Source organism: Echiichthys vipera (assembly GCF_963691815.1).
Source record: "Echiichthys vipera genome assembly, chromosome: Y".
Lineage (NCBI taxonomy): Eukaryota > Metazoa > Chordata > Actinopteri > Perciformes > Trachinidae > Echiichthys > Echiichthys vipera.
The window spans coordinates 10,138,513-10,157,647 of record NC_139849.1 but is presented as its reverse complement, the minus strand read 5'-3'; the positions used below and the strand labels follow the sequence as shown (position 1 = coordinate 10,157,647).

The 19,135-nt window shown below is 43.3% G+C and overlaps 1 protein-coding gene across 2 annotated transcripts; it reads left to right on the top strand.

Moving 5' to 3' along the window:
- Positions 1-1,892: 1,892 nt before the first annotated feature.
- Positions 1,893-9,756, top strand: LOC310966159 (protein transport protein Sec61 subunit alpha-like 1). Of its 2 annotated transcripts, XM_083940001.1 has the most exons (13): positions 1,893-2,455; positions 3,858-3,925; positions 4,027-4,092; positions 4,188-4,266; positions 4,500-4,631; positions 4,785-4,894; positions 5,314-5,467; positions 5,545-5,705; positions 5,803-6,000; positions 6,182-6,373; positions 7,646-7,722; positions 7,828-7,913; positions 9,505-9,756. In XM_083940001.1, exons 1-13 carry the CDS (start codon positions 2,449-2,451, stop codon positions 9,528-9,530), a joined length of 1,356 nt encoding a protein of 451 aa, XP_083796127.1. In that variant the 5' UTR covers positions 1,893-2,448; the 3' UTR covers positions 9,531-9,756. The 2 variants fall into 2 exon arrangements, with proteins under 2 accessions (XP_083796127.1, XP_083796126.1); XM_083940000.1 differs by lacking the exon at positions 9,505-9,756 and having other exon boundaries at positions 7,828-9,481.
- Positions 9,757-19,135: the final 9,379 nt, after the last annotated feature.

The following is a 19,135-nucleotide window of genomic DNA, read 5'->3' as shown; positions in this document are numbered from 1 at the left end:
TATTTTTGCTAATGTTCAGGCAGGTATTGGAAAATCACTATTTGCAGACGATGGTAGCTTATGGAAAAGGGGGAAAAATGTAAAGTAAACCCTGAAGAAGGTACAGGAAGCTCTAACACTAGTGGAGGACTGGGGAAGGAAATGGGGCTTTAGATTCTCTATTGAGAAGACTAAGGTTGTGTTTTTACTCAAAAGAAAATAGATGAAAGTATAAAACTGGAGCTGTATGGTAGGAATTTGGAGAGGGTTAAAAGTTTTAAATTTCTTGGTGGGTTTTTTGATATAGGACTTACATGGAGGGATCATGTATCAAAATTAGTAGATAAATGTAAAAAACTAATGAATTTAATGAGATGTCTTGCTGGAACAGTATGGGGAGCAGATATAACTTCTTTGAAGCAAATTTATGTTTATTTAATCAGAGCAAGAATTGAATATGGGTGTTTGGTTTATGGATCTGCAGCCAAATCAGTTTTAGCTGGATTAGATAAAGTCCAAGCTATGGCACTTAGAATATGTACAGGAGCGGTGCGATCCTCTCTAGTATGCTCTTTGCCGGTAGAAACAGGAGAAATGCCACTCTGCCTAAGAAGAAAGCAGCTTCAGGCTAACTATTGGGTCAGCTTGATGGGTCAAAGGGATGACCACCCAGTTAAAATAACAATACAGGAAAGCTGGGAGAGAGAGGTGGCAAGACTCCCAAGTTTTGGTTGGACCGGGAAGGCAGTGGCACAGGAAATGTCAATATATGACAAGAACTTTTGTACAGGAGTACTGTGGCCATCAGTACCTTTATGGGAACTGGAGGTACCAAAGATCGACTTAGAGGTACTTGAGATTAAATCAGATCATCCTGAATCCAATTTGGTGCATCACTTCCAGTGTCATATAATAGAACAATATCAAGATCACATATTCATTTTCAATGATGGTTCAAAGGATCCAGAAACAGGCGTTACAGGAGCAGCTTTTGTCGTGCAGGGATGGAATGCTCAAGCTTTTAAGAGAACCTCAAGTTTCCACAGTGTTCACAGTGGAATTAAATGCAATCTTGATGGCAGTGCAATGGACAGAGCAGATCCAGAACCATAAGGTTTTGATATGTAGTGACTCTGTGTCAGCTATCAATAGTGTTGGGAAAGGATCATCAAAGAGTCAACAAGACCTTGTATATGACATTCTTCTGGCAATAAGAGATGTGAAAGGAGAGGGGTAGAAATATCGTTTCTATGGGTCCCAGCTCATGTCGGTATTGCAACAAATGAAAAGGTTGATAAGTCGGCCAAGGAAGCTGCTCTAAAGGAAACTGTAGATATCAACATACATTTATCAAAGGCAGAGGGTAAAAGTATAGTGTGGCAGGAAACCATTTTAAAATGGCAGCAGCTCTGGGAGCAAGAACACAAAGGACGGCACTTATTCGCATTATCTAGTAGGGTAACTGACTCAGTTAACATCTGCAAAAGAGGGGTGTTTAGACGTAAGGAAGAGGTTATTATTACTAGAATGAGAATTGGTCACACGTATCTGAACAGCACCTTGTTTATTCTAGGAAAACACCAGAGTGGCTTGTGTTCCTGTCTGGAACCTGAGACAGTACAACATGTTTTGATGTCTTGCAGAAAATATGACTGCCAAAGACAAGACCTTCTTAGAGAATTGCGAAAAATTGGATTAAAAGAAGTATCTCTTAAAAGTATTTTGGAAGTGGGGTCAATCAGGAGGGGAAAAAGCAGTTTTTTCAGATTCTTAAAAGACATTGGGCTGTATAGAAGAGTATAGAGCACTAAGGTGCTAGTCCCATAGGTGGCAGCAATGCAACTTTTGGATGCCGGCTGCCGTAAAACCGCAAAGAAGAAGAAGAAGAAGAAAAAGCTCCACTGCCCGGGAGCTAGGCTAACAACACACGCTGCGAGATAAACGTTTTTAAATGTTGTAACGGGAACAGGATTTTGTAGAGGGAAGAGACTGACATGGCACCCCGTGTCTCTAGTGGAGATGACATCGCCTGCACGAGTCGAGTACACAGGAGCGGCATTCCCGTGTCTCTAGCGGAGACTACACTGGCTCCAGGAGTAAAGTGCAGGCAGCATTTCTGATCTATGATTTAAACTGATATTCAACACAGTACTATGTCCATAGACTGTAAAACACCAACCATCACGGTCTGAATCCTCCCGCTGCTCCAGATTAACATCTAGTGTATGTGCCATAGATAGCAGGCTGTACTGCAAGTGTAGCTATTTAATTAGCAAAACAGAGCTTACGTTAACACGGTGTGATTTAGGACAAGCCACCGCTGTGGGGGGTGCTTGGTGTGTTAGCGGCTTCTCTGGTGACGTGTCTCTGCTCTCTCTTTTCTGACGGAGCGGCTGGATGGAGCCGCACTAACTCCGCTCACCACTCAAACTGTACCAGTAACAAGGCAGGAGTCAGCCTAAGGACACCATGGGGAGTACGTATCTTGTTTTTCTTCTATACACTTGTTGAGGGTAGAAGAAAATACCTGCTGTCTTTTTTTTACGGACAGAGCTGACCTGAGTTATGTTAACGTTAGCATATAACTGGAGCACATTTGAAGCTTTTATTCTCATCCAGTTCCATAACTCTGGGATTAGGTAACGATTGTTTTACGGTCATGTCCCGTTTTGTAACATATTGCACTCGTCTTTCAAATGGGCGTCCAAGTTTCCTGTTTTACATTGAATTCTCTCTCGTTTAGTCATTAAACGCTACTTAGCATCATGCTAGTTGTATGGACTGTTCAACCAGGATAGTTTACTACAAAGACCGGTTGATGCTGGTCTCTTAGCGTTTAATATGTATATATGTGTATATTATGGCATGCCATTCAGGAAATTAATATATATTGAATGAGCCTTTGAAGATATTGAGTGAAACTCTGAATATAATGAATGAAAGTCTGAATATATGGAATGAACCTTGACTAATGTCATCAAGGCACTGTCACCATCTTGTATTTTGTCCCATGCAGATGTGGTCAGCGTGTGCTTTGGTTGCAGCTATTTTAAATAATGACGAGGTCATAAACACACTTGCAAGTTCTTGTGTAGGACAAAATCCCAGACCTGAACCCTCTGTACACTTCAATTCTCCAGGCGAAGAAGTCCGGACACTTTTTAATGGGGACAGAGCTGCTGCAACAGGACAGGCAGCTGCTCATAATGCAAACTTTAGCATGGCTTCAAACTCGCCCCGTACAATCTCTGCATATAAGACACATAAGACAGGGCTCAAGACAGAGGAGGGAAGAATGAATGAATACCAGAACTTTCAATGTTACTGTCTTGTCAATTAAGTTATAATTCATTGATCTATTTAGTTTATAATTAATGTTAGGAAATCACCTTAATACCGTAAGTGAGGTTATGTGTGTGGTTAAAGACCTCCGTTCATGTGTTTTCTGTGTTCTGAGTTCAATAAAGTGGCATGTCTCCTGGAGGCCAACGGTGTATGGGGCACAGGAGCTGCAGATAAAGCTAGAGTTAGTTAGAACTTAAAATCCAAGATAGCCGCAATATGTCTTGCTGTCAATTTCTGTGATTGAAACAGCTGACCAACACTGAGACACTGAGCAGCGAGTATGAACAAGACTAAATGCTATTTATTTCAATCCTGCTCAGGTTTATTTGTTTATATATCCAGATATTGCAAAGGAAAGTATCCTATTGCTGTGTTGGCCAGTTGACCAGCTAGCAGCTGTTTAGATGGAGCTTACTGATGACGCAGCAAGTAACCTGGTTTAAGAAGGCTCAAGACAACACAAATATTTGTCTTAATCTGAGTGTTGATTCAATGTCACGTCTGTCTTTTAACCTGCTCGTTTCTTAATGCAGTTACATTTTTGGAGGTCATCAAGCCGTTCTGTGCGATCTTGCCAGAAATTCAGAAACCAGAAAGAAAGGTATGTATAAGTCTTTAAACATATGATATTAAGTCACATTATGTATACACTGCGTATATGAATGGATATGAATGACATCTGCTCCTTTTTAACTGTCGCAGATTCAATTTAGAGAAAAGGTACTATGGACTGCCATCACACTATTCATCTTTCTGGTGTGCTGCCAGGTTAGTATCTGTTGATGAATGACCGTAATGACAACCAACCGGTTCTTTTTATTGGTGATACTGGTTTAGGACACTGTACCTTTTTCTTGATTTAGATTCCACTCTTTGGCATCATGTCTTCAGATTCAGCAGATCCCTTCTACTGGATGAGAGTAATCTTGGCTTCGAACAGAGGTGCTTGAATTGTATATGATATACTGTACAGTATAGGGTTAATCACAGTTCTTTTAGGTTATGTGCTGCTCCTACAAGTAGAAATAATCTAGTTCCAGTGTTATTAGACCTGAAGCAATCTCATATATCATGTGATAAGTCAAAGGTCAGCAGACCTAGGCCTTTATGCATTGTTTCTGGTGCTGTTGCTGTATTTGGACTAACTGAGGCATACTAATGCTGTTCACTTCAAGGTACTCTGATGGAGCTGGGCATCTCACCCATTGTTACCTCGGGCCTTATTATGCAGCTGCTGGCTGGCGCCAAGATCATTGAGGTGGGAGACACTCCCAAGGACAGAGCCCTCTTCAATGGAGCTCAGAAATGTAGGTCTCCTACTCACTACATGTTTTTTTTTTTTTTAGAACTTGTCATGTAAATCTTTTATTTGCTTGATGGCAGACACAATACACAGTACAGTAGTAGCTGCCCCTGCAAGATTACCAATTGCAAATCATTTTTTTAATGTCTTTTTGCAGTGTTTGGAATGCTCATCACCATTGGACAGGCCATTGTATATGTTATGACTGGCATGTATGGCGACCCTTCAGAGATGGGTGCTGGGATATGCTTGCTCATCATCATCCAGGTTAATACAAACTCACTGCTGCTCTCCAGCCTAAACTTTGGAAACGTGTGTATTTGGAAACAGACACATTTCCATAGTTTAGTCTGTGTCTGAAATAGTGTTGTAGCTCATTTAGGGTGTTAAAAACAATAGAAAAAAATCTATCCATTCAACCATTGCCTTATCCTTTCTGTCAATCAACCTGCTTAGTGTGTCATATCTAGTGTGAAGGATGAATATAAAAGCCCCTGTGTGGTTCATTTTCAAATTAGTTTACAAATATTTGACAAATTATGATGGAATTTTAATCATCTCCCTTTGTGGGACTGGCAGAAATCAGAAAGCTCAAACCCTGAATGGTTGATTGTGACTGTTAAAATGTTTGGCTGTACACATCTGCTCTTTCTACCTGGATACAAACCTTTTGCCTGTGTCTCCAGCTCTTTGTTGCAGGTCTGATTGTCTTGCTGCTGGATGAGCTGCTCCAGAAGGGTTATGGTCTAGGCTCTGGTATCTCTCTCTTCATTGCGACCAACATATGTGAGACAATTGTCTGGAAGGCCTTCAGCCCCACCACTGTCAATACAGGCAGAGGTAAGGGTAAAACACATCTTAAAGCTGGGTGACGATAAAGGAGATCTTCATCTGTGTTATAATGACTTTTTATCCAGGGACTGAGTTCGAGGGAGCCATCATTGCTCTTTTTCATCTGCTGGCCACCCGCACGGACAAGGTGCGTGCCCTGAGAGAGGCCTTCTACAGACAAAACCTGCCTAACCTTATGAACCTCATCGCCACCATCTTTGTGTTTGCTGTGGTCATATACTTCCAGGTGAGCTTGCAACACTAACTAAAAACGTTAAATCTAAAAGAATTTGGACAACCTTTTACAACTGTCAGCTTACTCATGGGCACACTGTTATTTCCAGGGCTTCAGGGTGGACCTGCCCATAAAGTCAGCACGCTACCGTGGTCAATACAACACCTACCCCATCAAACTGTTCTATACCTCCAACATCCCCATCATCCTGCAGTCTGCCCTGGTCTCTAATCTCTACGTAATTTCTCAGATGCTCTCAACGCGTTTTAGCGGAAACTTCCTTGTCAACCTCCTGGGAACCTGGTCTGTAAGTATACAGTGTAATGGGTGCTTCGCCACCTGCACATCCAGTGTCTGTCTTTGTGACATGTTTAAAGACCACAGGAGATTGTATTAGGGAGCCCCGAAGATTCTGTCAGGTTCTGTCTCTTGTGTTCTAGTTAGTCATGGACATGCAGCATCTGAATTACAAAATCTTTTTTCTTTAGGACGCCACGAGTGGTGGACCAGCTCGGGCCTACCCAGTGGGCGGTCTCTGCTACTACCTTTCTCCTCCAGAGTCGTTTGGTTCTGTGCTTGACGACTCAGTTCATGCTGTGATCTACATTGTCTTCATGCTGGGCTCCTGCGCTTTCTTCTCCAAGACCTGGATTGAAGTCTCAGGATCCTCTGCTAAAGATGTAAGTTTGTGTTTGTATAAGCATTTGCGACTTGTTTTGTGTCAGTCCCTAATGAAATTAACTAGGGCTAGGACGATATATGCTTTTCTCCCTGTTCGATAATATCACGGTACTTGGGTACCGGTTTGATATGTATTGCGATTTCTTAAGTATTACAACATTACAAATATTGAGATTCGGTATTACGTTTTGTTTACTTTTTTTGACTAGACCATGGGGAAAAGTTGAATCATATACTTTGGCATTTACTTTTTAAATTCTCTAAATTGATAAAGTAAACATGTAAGTATTCAGGAATGCAGCTATTTCAAGTTACAAATATGGGGCATTTACTTAGGAATATCTATATGCATTAGTAAAAATGGTGCTGGGGGTGCGTGCAAAAGACACCAGACAGAACGATCACAATAATACAAGCAATAATCAGTGCCACAATGCAAACTCTAAATAATTGTCCAAAATGTCCAAATAATGTTCTCTGACAGAAACAGTCCAAAGTTTAATCAAAAATCACAAGATAAAGAAAGAATTTCAGTTTGTTTAAACTTAAACTAAATAATAAAGGATCTCTGATAAGTTTCAGTTTCGTTTTTCCGTTAGAGTGGTGCATCTTCCGATCTTTGAACAAGTGAGTCTCCACCACTGTCTGAGAATTGTAAACAGTCAACCATGTAGAGACAGAATTTACATGCCTTTGTGTAAATAAGATAAATAACATAAGACTGTTTAGTTTGTTTACTTAAAGGACAAGGTATAGAGCTGTTCTATAGGAAAGGGATCCTTAAATTACTTCTTTTGTGATCTGACGCTATTCAGAAAATACAATTAAATAAAACACTGGAGATTAGAGTGACGGCTCGCTTGACAGCAGTCCAGAAGAACGGGCATTCATGTCAGCAGTAATACCGTTACAGTATTCTCACATTGCCCCGGCTCCACAGTGCTGTGTGAGCGTACTGTCCATGACAAGTGTTTCCATACTTTACTGTACTGTACGTCTAGCCTTTACCATGCTTTGGATTTAAAATGTGAAGGGGCAAGTTACATCCCCACCCATGCTGACGTGCATCACGTCACTCAAGACTACAACAATAAAAGCAGTAACTTCCTCCTACCTCCAAATAGACAAAAATGAAGCAACTGAATCGAGTCAGGCATTCAAGAATATATTTTAAAAATCTTTCATAGAAGGATTACGATTCTTAAGTGTGAATGGATTTTCTTTTCCCCGACCCTAAAAGGAACCTACATATATCACTTTGTGTCTCTCAGGTGGCGAAGCAGCTGAAGGAGCAGCAGATGGTAATGAGGGGGCACAGAGAGACCTCTATGGTGCATGAGTTGAACAGGTATAAAGCAACCTTGCAAACCCAAGTCTCAGGTTACATGTTTGTCACTTGCAGAATATAGAAAGTTATCGTCAGGAGTATTTATAATGTATTTACTATTCACAGGTACATCCCCACAGCTGCTGCCTTTGGTGGCCTCTGCATAGGAGGGCTGTCTGTCATGGCTGACTTCCTGGGTGCTATTGGTTCGGGTACAGGAATCCTCTTGGCTGTGACTATCATCTACCAGTACTTTGAAATCTTTGTGAAGGAGCAGAGTGAAGTGGGCAGCATGGGAGCACTGCTTTTCTAGAAAATACCAACCTTCTGACAGATATCGGTCACAAAGCATCCACCTCCCATGATTTTTTTTTTTTGCAATTCACACAATCAGTACATTTTGCAGCTAGGATAGGTAATTTTTTTCTTTGCCACCTGTGTTTTCCATCACCGTTTTGGTAACTTTCAGCGTTGAGCATAGTATTGTGTGTGTCTTTTGTCCTATTACTCCAATCTGGCTGTTAAGTCTGACGTGACATCCGTTCAAAATACGATTTCTAGGTCCAAACGCTCCGTGGAAACAAAACGGCCACAATGGCTGAGCATGTGAACAATTGCGATCACCTCTAATGTCAGATAGACATCTTTTTCAACGATGAGAGAGGTAAAATGACAAGTTTTTTTTTTAACTAAGATCTGTTCAAACAACGGGGAACATGGCACTGCTTCGTTAGAGAATTTCGAGGCTTGAACCCATAAATCATATTTTGAAAGAGCTTTGTGTCGCAACTTAACAGCCAGATAGTTATTACCCATCTCCCTGCAGGCTGCCCAAGTCTGCAATAACTGTCTTATGAGCTGAAGAATGCCTTAAAGCACACAAGTGTGAGGTGCTGTCTTTGACTTACCTCAGGCATTATTTATTGCACCAAGTTCAAGGAACACTGGAACACAAGACAGTGACACTGTGTTAGTGCTTGTTTCAATCTCAAAGCACTGCCTTGACATTTCGGGGGAAGTGGAAAGAAAGCCATGTCACGTTCAATCTCAAGTAGCAATCATGCTTGAGTTTTCTGGGGGCCTATAGTGGGTTGTGAAAAGTATAAATAAAATATGGTTGTAGTCCTGATAAGGTTTCTGGTAATCGCAGAAAAGCTGGTGGTTGGTGGTTTTTATTTTGATATTTTAAAATGGACTGTTTATATTCACTCTGGTCTTATACAGGACACAGTGGTTGCTATCTCTGGTACCTCAAGAAAAGTGTTGGTCCGTGTCGTCACAATGGGTTTTATTTTGATTTTTACTTTATGTAACAGCAATAATTATTAAAAACAGGATTTTTGTTTCCAACATACTTGGAGAGTAAAGTAGGAATATATTTTATTCCTACTTTATCCTTGTAATTTGTCCTTGCATGTTTTGTGACCACTGCTGCATATTTTCGGTCAAATAAGGAAGAATAATGTATGGTGGCATAGCAGCTGAATGGTCTTAGCGTACATTGATAGTTAAAGCTGAGTTTTAACATTTAAGGGCTAAGACAAAACAAACAGCAACACCCTCTCACATATTATCGACTTTCTAGAGCTTGCTCCGATATTATCCTTTAGAGTTGACACATTTGTATGATGATCGAGAAATACAGTAATCTGAATTTAAATAAATACAAAAAAATTATTAAAGAAAAAATGATTAAATTTTACAATCATAACAAAAGTTATTTCAGGCCACTTTACAGAGGAGGTAAAGACCACACTCTATGACTTATTTATGATTTACATAGACCCAACAATTCCTCCCTAGACTATGGTGGCAACGAAAACCTCTGAAGGAACATCGGACAGACCCAGCTCTGTGGAGGACGGACATCTGTCTGCACCGTTTGGGGAGGAAGAAAAGGAGAGAGAGAGAGACAAACTTCCTACAAGCAAAAAAGTAACAGTAACTATACTCATAATAGAAATAGCTAAAGTAACGTGATTATGACTGACATGTTATGGCAATTAATACAGCAGAACAGGCCATATATTGCGAAGGTTATATTGCTCAATGATGCTGCCTTATTTCAATTATTGTACTGAAGTGTGGTGTCAAAATTAGTTGAGATCCCTCACCTGCTTAGACCAACACCAGTGGCCTCATGTATCAATGTTGCGTACGCACAAAAACGTGGCGTACGCCATTTTCCACGCCAACGTTCGGATGTATCAAAAGTGAAATGACCGTGGAAATGTGCGGTGCGCCACGCAAACTTCATGGCTGTCGTACGCACGTTTCTACAGCTATTGTTTCGTTGGCGACACTTAGAGGTGATGCTGGGAAACTGTTAGTTATGTGAAAACAATTCATCCTCAGTGTAATGTGCGCATCAGAGACACATTAATGGACAATTAACACACACGTGTTTGCAATCGTAAGGATATAAAATAAGGATAAGGATATAAAAGCATGCGCAATTTAATAAAAAATGGAATTAACAATGGCAGCCTTGGCCTTGTTAGAAGACATCGCAAATGGTTATGTCAGCCGTGAGAGGGTGTTTAGAGAGCGGGAAGATCTGTTTGCAAATGACGACAACTGGCTCATGAGTCGTTTCAGGTTGCCGAGGCCAGTGTTACTGGAGCTGTGCGCGGAGCCGCGGCCAGCCCTAGAACGACACACAGCCAGGAGCCAGGGGTTGTCCGTTCCCACACAGGTGCTGACCACTCTGGGATTTCTGGCAACGCATGACTCGTTCAATCTAAACAATAGCATGGTTGGTAACAGGTTGGAGGCTGGCACGGTGCGCGATGGGTGGCTTCTCGGTGAGTAAATCATTTATCCGTTTAATGCGCCCCGAATTTAAACCAGCACAATGCCCGTTTGGACACGCGCATTCAAATATGTGTATTTGTTTTTTTCCCTGGTGAAAAAAGAATGTCTCCTTGTGTTCATTATTCGTCTCAATAAACGCGTGCGTAAAGTTGGAACCTCTGCAGTCATTAATATAAGTGTGATCAGTCTTGTCAATCCTTGTAATGCAGTTGTTTTGTCCTGTTTGTTTTCCCGCGATCAGTAGTGTAATATATATATATATATATATATGGTTACCCCCTGAGAACGTGGCTGTTGACCCCTCTCACTAACCCCGGCACCGACCAAAACGGGAGATACAACGACCGCCATTCCCGAACTCGGGCAGTGGTGGAGAGGGCAATTGGCCTATTGAAGGGGCGCTGGCGCTGTCTACACAGGTCGGGCGGGGTGCTGCTGTGCACACCTGAGAAGGTGTGCCGCATCGTGCTGGCCTATGGTGTCCGGCACAACTTGGCACACCGCCATGGCATACCACTGCCAGAGCACACCCCCCCCACCGGAGGAACCGGATGCCGGACCCGTCAACCTCGACCCACCCCGCAAAGCGATACGGGCCCGGCAGCGTCTGATTTCAATGATGTAGAGAGGCAAGGACACGATTTACTTTGTACGTGCATTTATTGCATGATAAATATCTCCCAGTGCATTGACAATTTGATCTAGAAGATCACTGACGCCACGGATTGCTCTCACTATTTCCTCCTGTGATTCCAGCACAGCTTGTGAAAGGACACGGTCAGTCGGGCGGACGTCAGCTGGCGTGGAGTCGCCGGGGCGCGTGGTGCTGGAGGTGCCGGTGGAGACGCCAGGGCGCACGGTGCAGAGGGAGGAGCCCTCTCCTGTCTCATCGTCTATTGAGAAATAATAATAAAAAAAAATGAAGTAATTAAACATGAGTCAATGTGTTTATATCCTGGCAACTTAAAGCACGAGCATGTGTAATGTGAGCAGCCTATTGTACGACCAGTATAATGACATTTCTGAGTTTAACACATTTACCTTGAGGATGATCTGTGTCGCCTTCATGGCCCCCCACATCTCCGCTCAGAGCTGTTCCCTCCACAATAGCCGCCACTCTCTGATCAAAAGGGGGTCAGTTCCTCCCCTCCTGTCACCCCGCCTGTTGCGGTGATACTTCGGCGGTGGTCCGAAATCCTCCGCTTCACGTCGGACCATTTTTTTTTTTTTAATTTCAGTGAGTGTGCGCTGCTCCGACCCCACAGCGTTCACTGCCTCACACACACACTCCCCAGAAATGTCTTTTTCTTTGTGTTTATCCCTGAAAAGAGGCTACCAAATAAAACCGCTCTTCGGTCTCCACTTCATTTAATAAAATTTCGAGCTTAGACTCGTTGAAGTTGCGCTTCTTACCTTTACTCATCGTTTAAATCTGATAGTGCAGAGAGGGAATCCCCGGTGCAGGCCCTATTTACATTGATTTGCATATTTAAATGGGGGCGTGGACAGGGAGGAGTTTAGCACTTCTGCATGTGCGCTCAATTCCACGTTGATTGGGATGTACAAAGGAAAAGTGCTTGGATCCATGCGTACGCACACATTGATACATCTGAATTTTTTTGTGCTTACGCCAGTTTCTGGATTCTAGCGTACGCCATGTTTTAGTAAGAAAGCCACGCAATTCTTAGTACATGAGGCCCCAGGTCTCCAACTTATGCAATTTAAGATAGAAAAAGGGAGACTGGTAAATTTCAGCTGGGCCACGCGATGGTAGTTATGAGCACAAAAATATGTAATCAAAAAGAACCATTAATAGCTGCCATAGCATGTTGACTTGAATCATTACCTGATAGTAGTAGTCATTAATAAAATAAATGTTGTATGGAATCTCATGTGTATTGATTCTTTAAAACTGATTTAAGGGTTAAAATTAAGATTAATAAGAATAATAGATATGTATAATGAACAACTACTGATAGACAAAAAACAAGTAAATCACAAGATGTGTGTACGTGACTAAGCACCAGGGGCCTCATGTATCAATGTTGCGTACGCACGCCATTTTCCACGCCAACGTTCGGATGTATCAAAAGTGAAATGACCGTGGAAATGTGCGGTGCGCCACGCAAACTTCATGGCTGTCGTACGCACGTTTCTACAGCTATTGTTTCGTTGGCGACACTTAGAGGTGATGCTGGGAAACTGTTAGTTATGTGAAAACAATTCATCCTCAGTGTAATGTGCGCATCAGAGACACATTTAATGGACAATTAACACACACGTGTTTGCAATCGTAAGGATATAAAATAAGGAGAAGGATATAAAAGCATGCGCAATTTAATAAAAAATGGAATTAACAATGGCAGCCTTGGCCTTGTTAGAAGACATCGCAAATGGTTTTATCAGCCGTGAGAGGGTGTTTAGAGAGCGGGAAGATCTGTTTGCAAATGACGACAACTGGCTCATGAGTCGTTTCGGGTTGCCGAGGCCAGTGTTACTGGAGCTGTGCGCGGAGCCGCGGCCAGACTTAGAACGACACACAGCCAGGAGCCAGGGGTTGTCCATTCCCACACAGGTGCTGACCACTCTGGGATTTCTGGCAACGCATGACTCGTTCAATCTAAACAATAGCATGGTTGGTAACAGGTTGGAGGCTGGCACGGTGCGCGATGGGTGGCTTCTCGGTGAGTAAATCATTTATCCGTTTAATGCGCCCCGAATTTAAACCAGCACAATGCCCGTTTGGACACGCGCATTCAAATATGTGTATTTGTTTTTTTCCCTGGTGAAAAAAGAATGTCTCCTTGTGTTCATTATTCGTCTCAATAAACGCGTGCGTAAAGTTGGAACCTCTGCAGTCATTAATATAAGTGTGATCAGTCTTGTCAATCCTTGTAATGCAGTTATTTTGTCCTGTTTGTTTTCCCGCGAACAGTAGTGTGATTTATATATATATATATATATATAGTTACCCCCTGAGAACGTGGCCGTTGACCCCTCTCACTAACCCCGGCACCGACCAAGAGGGGAGATACAACGACCGCCATTCCCGAACTCGGGCAGTGGTGGAGAGGGCAATTGACCTATTGAAGGGGCGCTGGCGCTGTCTAGACAGGTCGGGCGGGGTGCTGCTGTACACAGAAGGTGTGCCGCATCGTGCTGGCCTATGGTGTCCTGCACAACTTGGCACACCGCCATGGCATACCACTGCCAGAGCACCCCCCCCCCCCCCCCCGACCGGAGGAACCGGATGCCGGACCCGTCAACCTCGACCCACCCTGCAAAGCGATACGGGCCCGGCAGCGTCTGATTTCAATGATGTAAAGAGGCAAGGACACGATTTACTTTGTACGTGCATTTATTGCATGATAAATATCTCCCAGTGCATTGACAATTTGATCTAGACGATCACTGACGCCACGGATTGCTCTCACTATTTCCTCCTGTGATTCCAGCACAGCTTGTGAAAGGACACGGCCAGTCGGGCGGACGTCAGCTGGCGTGGAGTCGCCGGGGCGCGTGGTGCTGGAGGTGCCGGTGGAGACGCCAGGGCGCACGGTGCAGAGGGAGGAGCCCTCTCCTGTCTCATCGTCTATTGAGAAATAATAATAAAAAAAAATGAAGTAATTAAACATGAGTCAATGTGTTTATATCCTGGCAACTTAAAGCACGAGCATGTGCAATGTGAGCAGCCTATTGTACGACCAGTATAATGACATTTCTGAGTTTAACACATTTACCTTGAGGATGATCTGTGTCGCCTTCATGGCCCCCCACATCTCCGCTTAGAGCTGTTCCCTCCACAATAGCCGCCACTCTCTGATCAACAGGGGGTCAGTTCCTCCCCTCCCGTCACCCCGCCTGTTGCGGTGATACTTCGGCGGTTGGCCGAAATCCTCCGCTTCACGTCGGACCATTTTTTTTTTTTATTTCAGTGGTTGTGCGCCGCTCCGACCCCACAGCGTTCACTGCCTCACACACACACTCCCCAGAAATGTCTTTTTCTTTGTGTTTATCCCTGAAAAGAGGCTACCAAATAAAACCGCTCTTCGGTCTCCACTTCATTTAATAAAATTTCGAGCTTAGACTCGTTGAAGTTGCGCTTCTTACCTTTACTCATCGTTTAAATCTGATAGTGCAGAGAGGGAATCCCCGGTGCAGGTCCTATTTACATGTATTTGCATATTTAAATAGGGGCGTGGACAGGGAGGAGTTCAGCACTTCTGCATGTGCGCTCAATTCCACGTTGATTGGGATGTACAAAGGAAAAGTGCTTGGATCCATGCGTACGCACACTTTGATACATCTGAATTTTTTTGTGCTTACGCCAGTTTCTGGATTCTAGCGTACGCCATGTTTTAGTAAGAAAGCCACGCAATTCTTAGTACATGAGGCCCAAGATGTGTGTACGTGACTAAGCACCAGGGGCCTCATGTATCAATGTTCCGTACGCACAAAAACGTGGCGTACGCCATTTTCCACGCCAACGTTCAGATGTATCAAAAGTGAAATGACCGTGGAAATGTGCGGTGCGCCACGCAAACTTCATGGCTGTCGTACGCACGTTTCTACAGCTATTGTTTCGTTGGCGACACTTAGAGGTGATGCTGGGAAACTGTTAGTTATGTGAAAACAATTCATCCTCAGTGTAATGTGCGCATCAGAGACACATTAATGGACAATTAACACACACGTGTTTGCAATCATATGGATGGATATAAAAGCATGCGCAATTTAATGAAAAATGGCATTAACAATGGCAGCCTTGGCCTTGTTAGAAGACATGCAAATTGTTATATCAGACGTGAGAGGGTGTTTAGAAAGCGGGAAGATGTGTTGACAAATGACTACAACTGGCTCATGAGTCGTTTCAGGTTGCCGAGGCCAGTGTTACCGGAGCTGTGCGCGGAGCTGCGGCCAGCCCTAGAACGACACACAGCCAGGAGCCAGGGGTTGTCCTGTACCACACAGGTGCTGACCACTCTGGGGTTTCTGGCAACGTATGACTCGTTCAATCTAAACAATAGCATGGTTGGTAACAGGTTGGGGGCTGGCACGTTGCGCGATGGTGGGCTTCTCGGTGAGTAAATAATTTATCCGTTTAATGCGCCCCGAATTTAAACCAGCAGAATGCCCGTTTGGATATGCGCATTCAAATATGTGTATTTGTTTTTTTCCCTGGTGAAAAAAGAATGGCAGAGCTATCTTGTCTCCTTGTGTTTAGTATTTGTCTCAATAAACGCGTGCGTAAAGTAAACTACAGTAGCCACGGCGCACCTCTGCAGTCATTAATATAAGTGTGATCAGTCTTGTCAATCCTTGTAATGAAGTTGTTTTGTCCTGTTTGTTTTCCCGCGATCAGTAGTGTAATATATATATATATATATATATGGTTACCCCCTGAGAACGTGGCTGTTGACCCCTCTAACTAACCCCGGCACCGACCAAGACGGGAGGTACAACGACCGCCATTCCCGAACTCGGGCAGTGGTGGAGAGGGCAATTGGCCTATTGAAGGGGCGCTGACGCTGTCTAGACAGGTCGGGCGGGGTGCTGCTGTACACACCTGAGAAGGTGTGCCGCATCGTGCTGGCCTATGGTGTCCTGCACAACTTTGCACACCGCCATGGCATACCACTGCCAGAGCACATCCCCCCCACCAGAGGAACCGGATGCCGGACCCGTCAACCTCGACCCACCCCGCGAAGCGATACGGCAGCGTCTGATTTCAACGATGTAAAGAGGCAAGGACACAATTTACTTTGTAAGTGCATTTATTGCATGATAAATATCTCCCAGTTCATTGACCATTGATCTAGATGATCACTGACGCCACGGATTGCTCTCACTATTTCCTCCTGTGATTCCAGCACAGCTTGTGAAAGGACACGGTCAGTCGGGCGGACGTCAGCTGGCGTGGAGTCGCCGGGGCGCGTGGTGCTGGAGGTGCCGGTGGAGACGCCAGGGCGCACGGTGCAGAGGGAGGAGCCCTCTCCTGTCTCATCGTTTATTGAGAAATAATAATAAAAAAATGAAGTAATTAAACATGAGTCAATGTGTTTACATCCTGGCAACTTAACGCACGAGCATGTGTAATGTGAGCAGCCTATTGTACGACCAGTATAATGACATTTCTGAGTTTAACACATTTACCTTGAGGATGATCTGTGTCGCCTTCATGGCCCCCCACAACTCCGCTTAGAGATGTGTCCTCCACAACAGCCGCCACTCTCTGATCAAAAGGGGTCAGTTCCTCCCCTCCCGTCACCCCGCCCGTTGCGGTGACACTTCGGCGGTGGGCTGAAATCCTCCGCTTCACCTCCACCTTCACGTCGAGCATTTTTTTTTTATTTCAGTGGCTGTGCGCTGCTCCGACCCCACAGCGTTCACTGCCTCACACACACTCGCACTCAAATGTCTTTTTCTTTGTGTTTATCCCTGAAGAGAGGCTACCAAATAACACAGCTCTTCGGTCTCCACTTCATTTGATAAAATTTCGAGCTTAGACTCGTTGAAATTGCGCTTCTTACCTTTACTCATCGTTTAAATCTGATGGTGCAGAGAGGGAATCCCCGGTGCAGGCCCTATTTACATTGATTTGCATATTTAAATGGGGGCGTGGACAGGGAGGAGTTCAGCACTTCTACATGTGCACTCAATTCCACGTTGATTGGGATGTTTAAAGGAAAAGTGCTTGGATCCATGCGTACGCACACTTTGATACATCTGAATTTTTTTGTGCTTACGCCAGTTTCTGGATTCTAGCGTACGCCATGTTTTAGTAAGAAAGCCACGCAAGTCTTAGTACATGAGGCCCCAGATTGCTTCCTCTGGAAAGTCCGGGGGAGAAGATTGGGGAAGTGAAACTGTATTTGGGAAGTACCAAGAATGTGTAGCTGTGGATCGGCACGTAGGCCTATTCATATATTGAAATATACAACTGTATAACACACCCAGAATTATGTAAAAGTAGCCATACGATGGTATAACACTCCCAGAATTATGTAAAACTAATTGTATGATGATACGTAAACTTTGACGACGATGTCCTGTATAAAAGCTTAGGGCGTAGTCTGTTCCCGGTTCTTCCACCCTAGTGGCTCTTCTAGCAAATATGTGACTTTGCTTCTGTGCAGACCACCACAGTGGGATTGTCTATTTTTGCAGTTTGAAACGGGACGGAGTGAGCAAGCTTTTGACGGGACTTTAGTTAAAAGAATCTACAACTGGAACTATAAGAAGACAACCAATAAGGGAGGATTAACCATTTACAAACCAGTTGTGGATTACAATTCGAACTAACTGAATTGCCGTGTTCGCCCTGCCAGAGAGAACTGTGGACTTTGAGTGAGACTTTGTGGATTTTCGATAAGATCACAAGTTTTCTACAATTTTCATCAGTTTGGCAGAATAGGGCCAGCAGTAGCTGGGCCTAGCTATTCCCTCCCTCCATCTCTTCCCCCAAGAAAGGACTTTTTGGATTTATCATCTCAGCTCGGATGAATTGGGATTGATAGTCCTTCTTTTTATTCTTTTTATTCTTTTAATTATTTTTATTTTCTTTTGATTTTAGAATATTATTGATTGAACTTAAATTACTTTTGACATTTTCTGATTTTAGAAGATTACTGATTGAATTTAAATTACTTTTGACAAATTTGTATGAATTCTAACATTTATGCAAGCCTTGCTAAATTAACAATAAAATACAATAACCTGCATTTAAAGATTGACATTGTGGACATTGACTACATTTCTTCTTAAGAACAGTGGTTTTAATGTTTAATGTTTTACTGTGTGCTAACATACTACAGAGAAATTCTTGAAGGTTATCCTAGCCCTAACAGATTAATAGACCCTTGTAACTATTTATCCAAGTTACTAAAATCCAACCTAGCAACTATACCAAGTGCACTGATCAATAAGAGGGGAGCTGCCGATAACGGGCGTGGCCGGCGTGGATGCTTGGTTCTGGGCTGTTCAACCAGGTGCCATACCGGAGCAGGCAGGGTAGACGTCTGTGTGAAGGTAGTTAAAAGCTAGGCGTGTCTCCTCGCCACCCGCTTAATTAGTCCATCAGTTGTACTTTAACTGTTAAACCCCGGTAAAGCCACTGAGGACTCTAACCCTTTGAACAGAGAGCGGGACTGTGACCTCCTGTACAGGGGTAAATACACGGGATCTAACAGTGGGGTAACACCATGAAACTAACATAAAGCCATTAATATTATTACAGAAAAGAGCAGTCTGAATAATACACAAAGCTGCATTTCAAGACCATACAAATGCACTGTTCATTAAGACAGGATTGTTGAAACTCAAAAACATCATAGAATTGCAGACGTTATTGGTAATGTTTAAAGCTAGCAACAGAATTCTACCAGAGGACATACAAAAGTGAGAGAGAATGCAAAAAAATAGGAGATAGTTTGACTTCAAACATCAGTGTGCACGAACAACATTAAAACAAATGTGCTTATCTGTTAAAGGTGTAAAACGAAAGTTACGAATTAAACTACGGTTCCATGAATCCTGGATGACTGCCAGAGGCAGTGCTTAACACTGAATATCTTCTGTCTCGCGAATGCGCATGTCGAATATTAATATCAACAAAGTCACA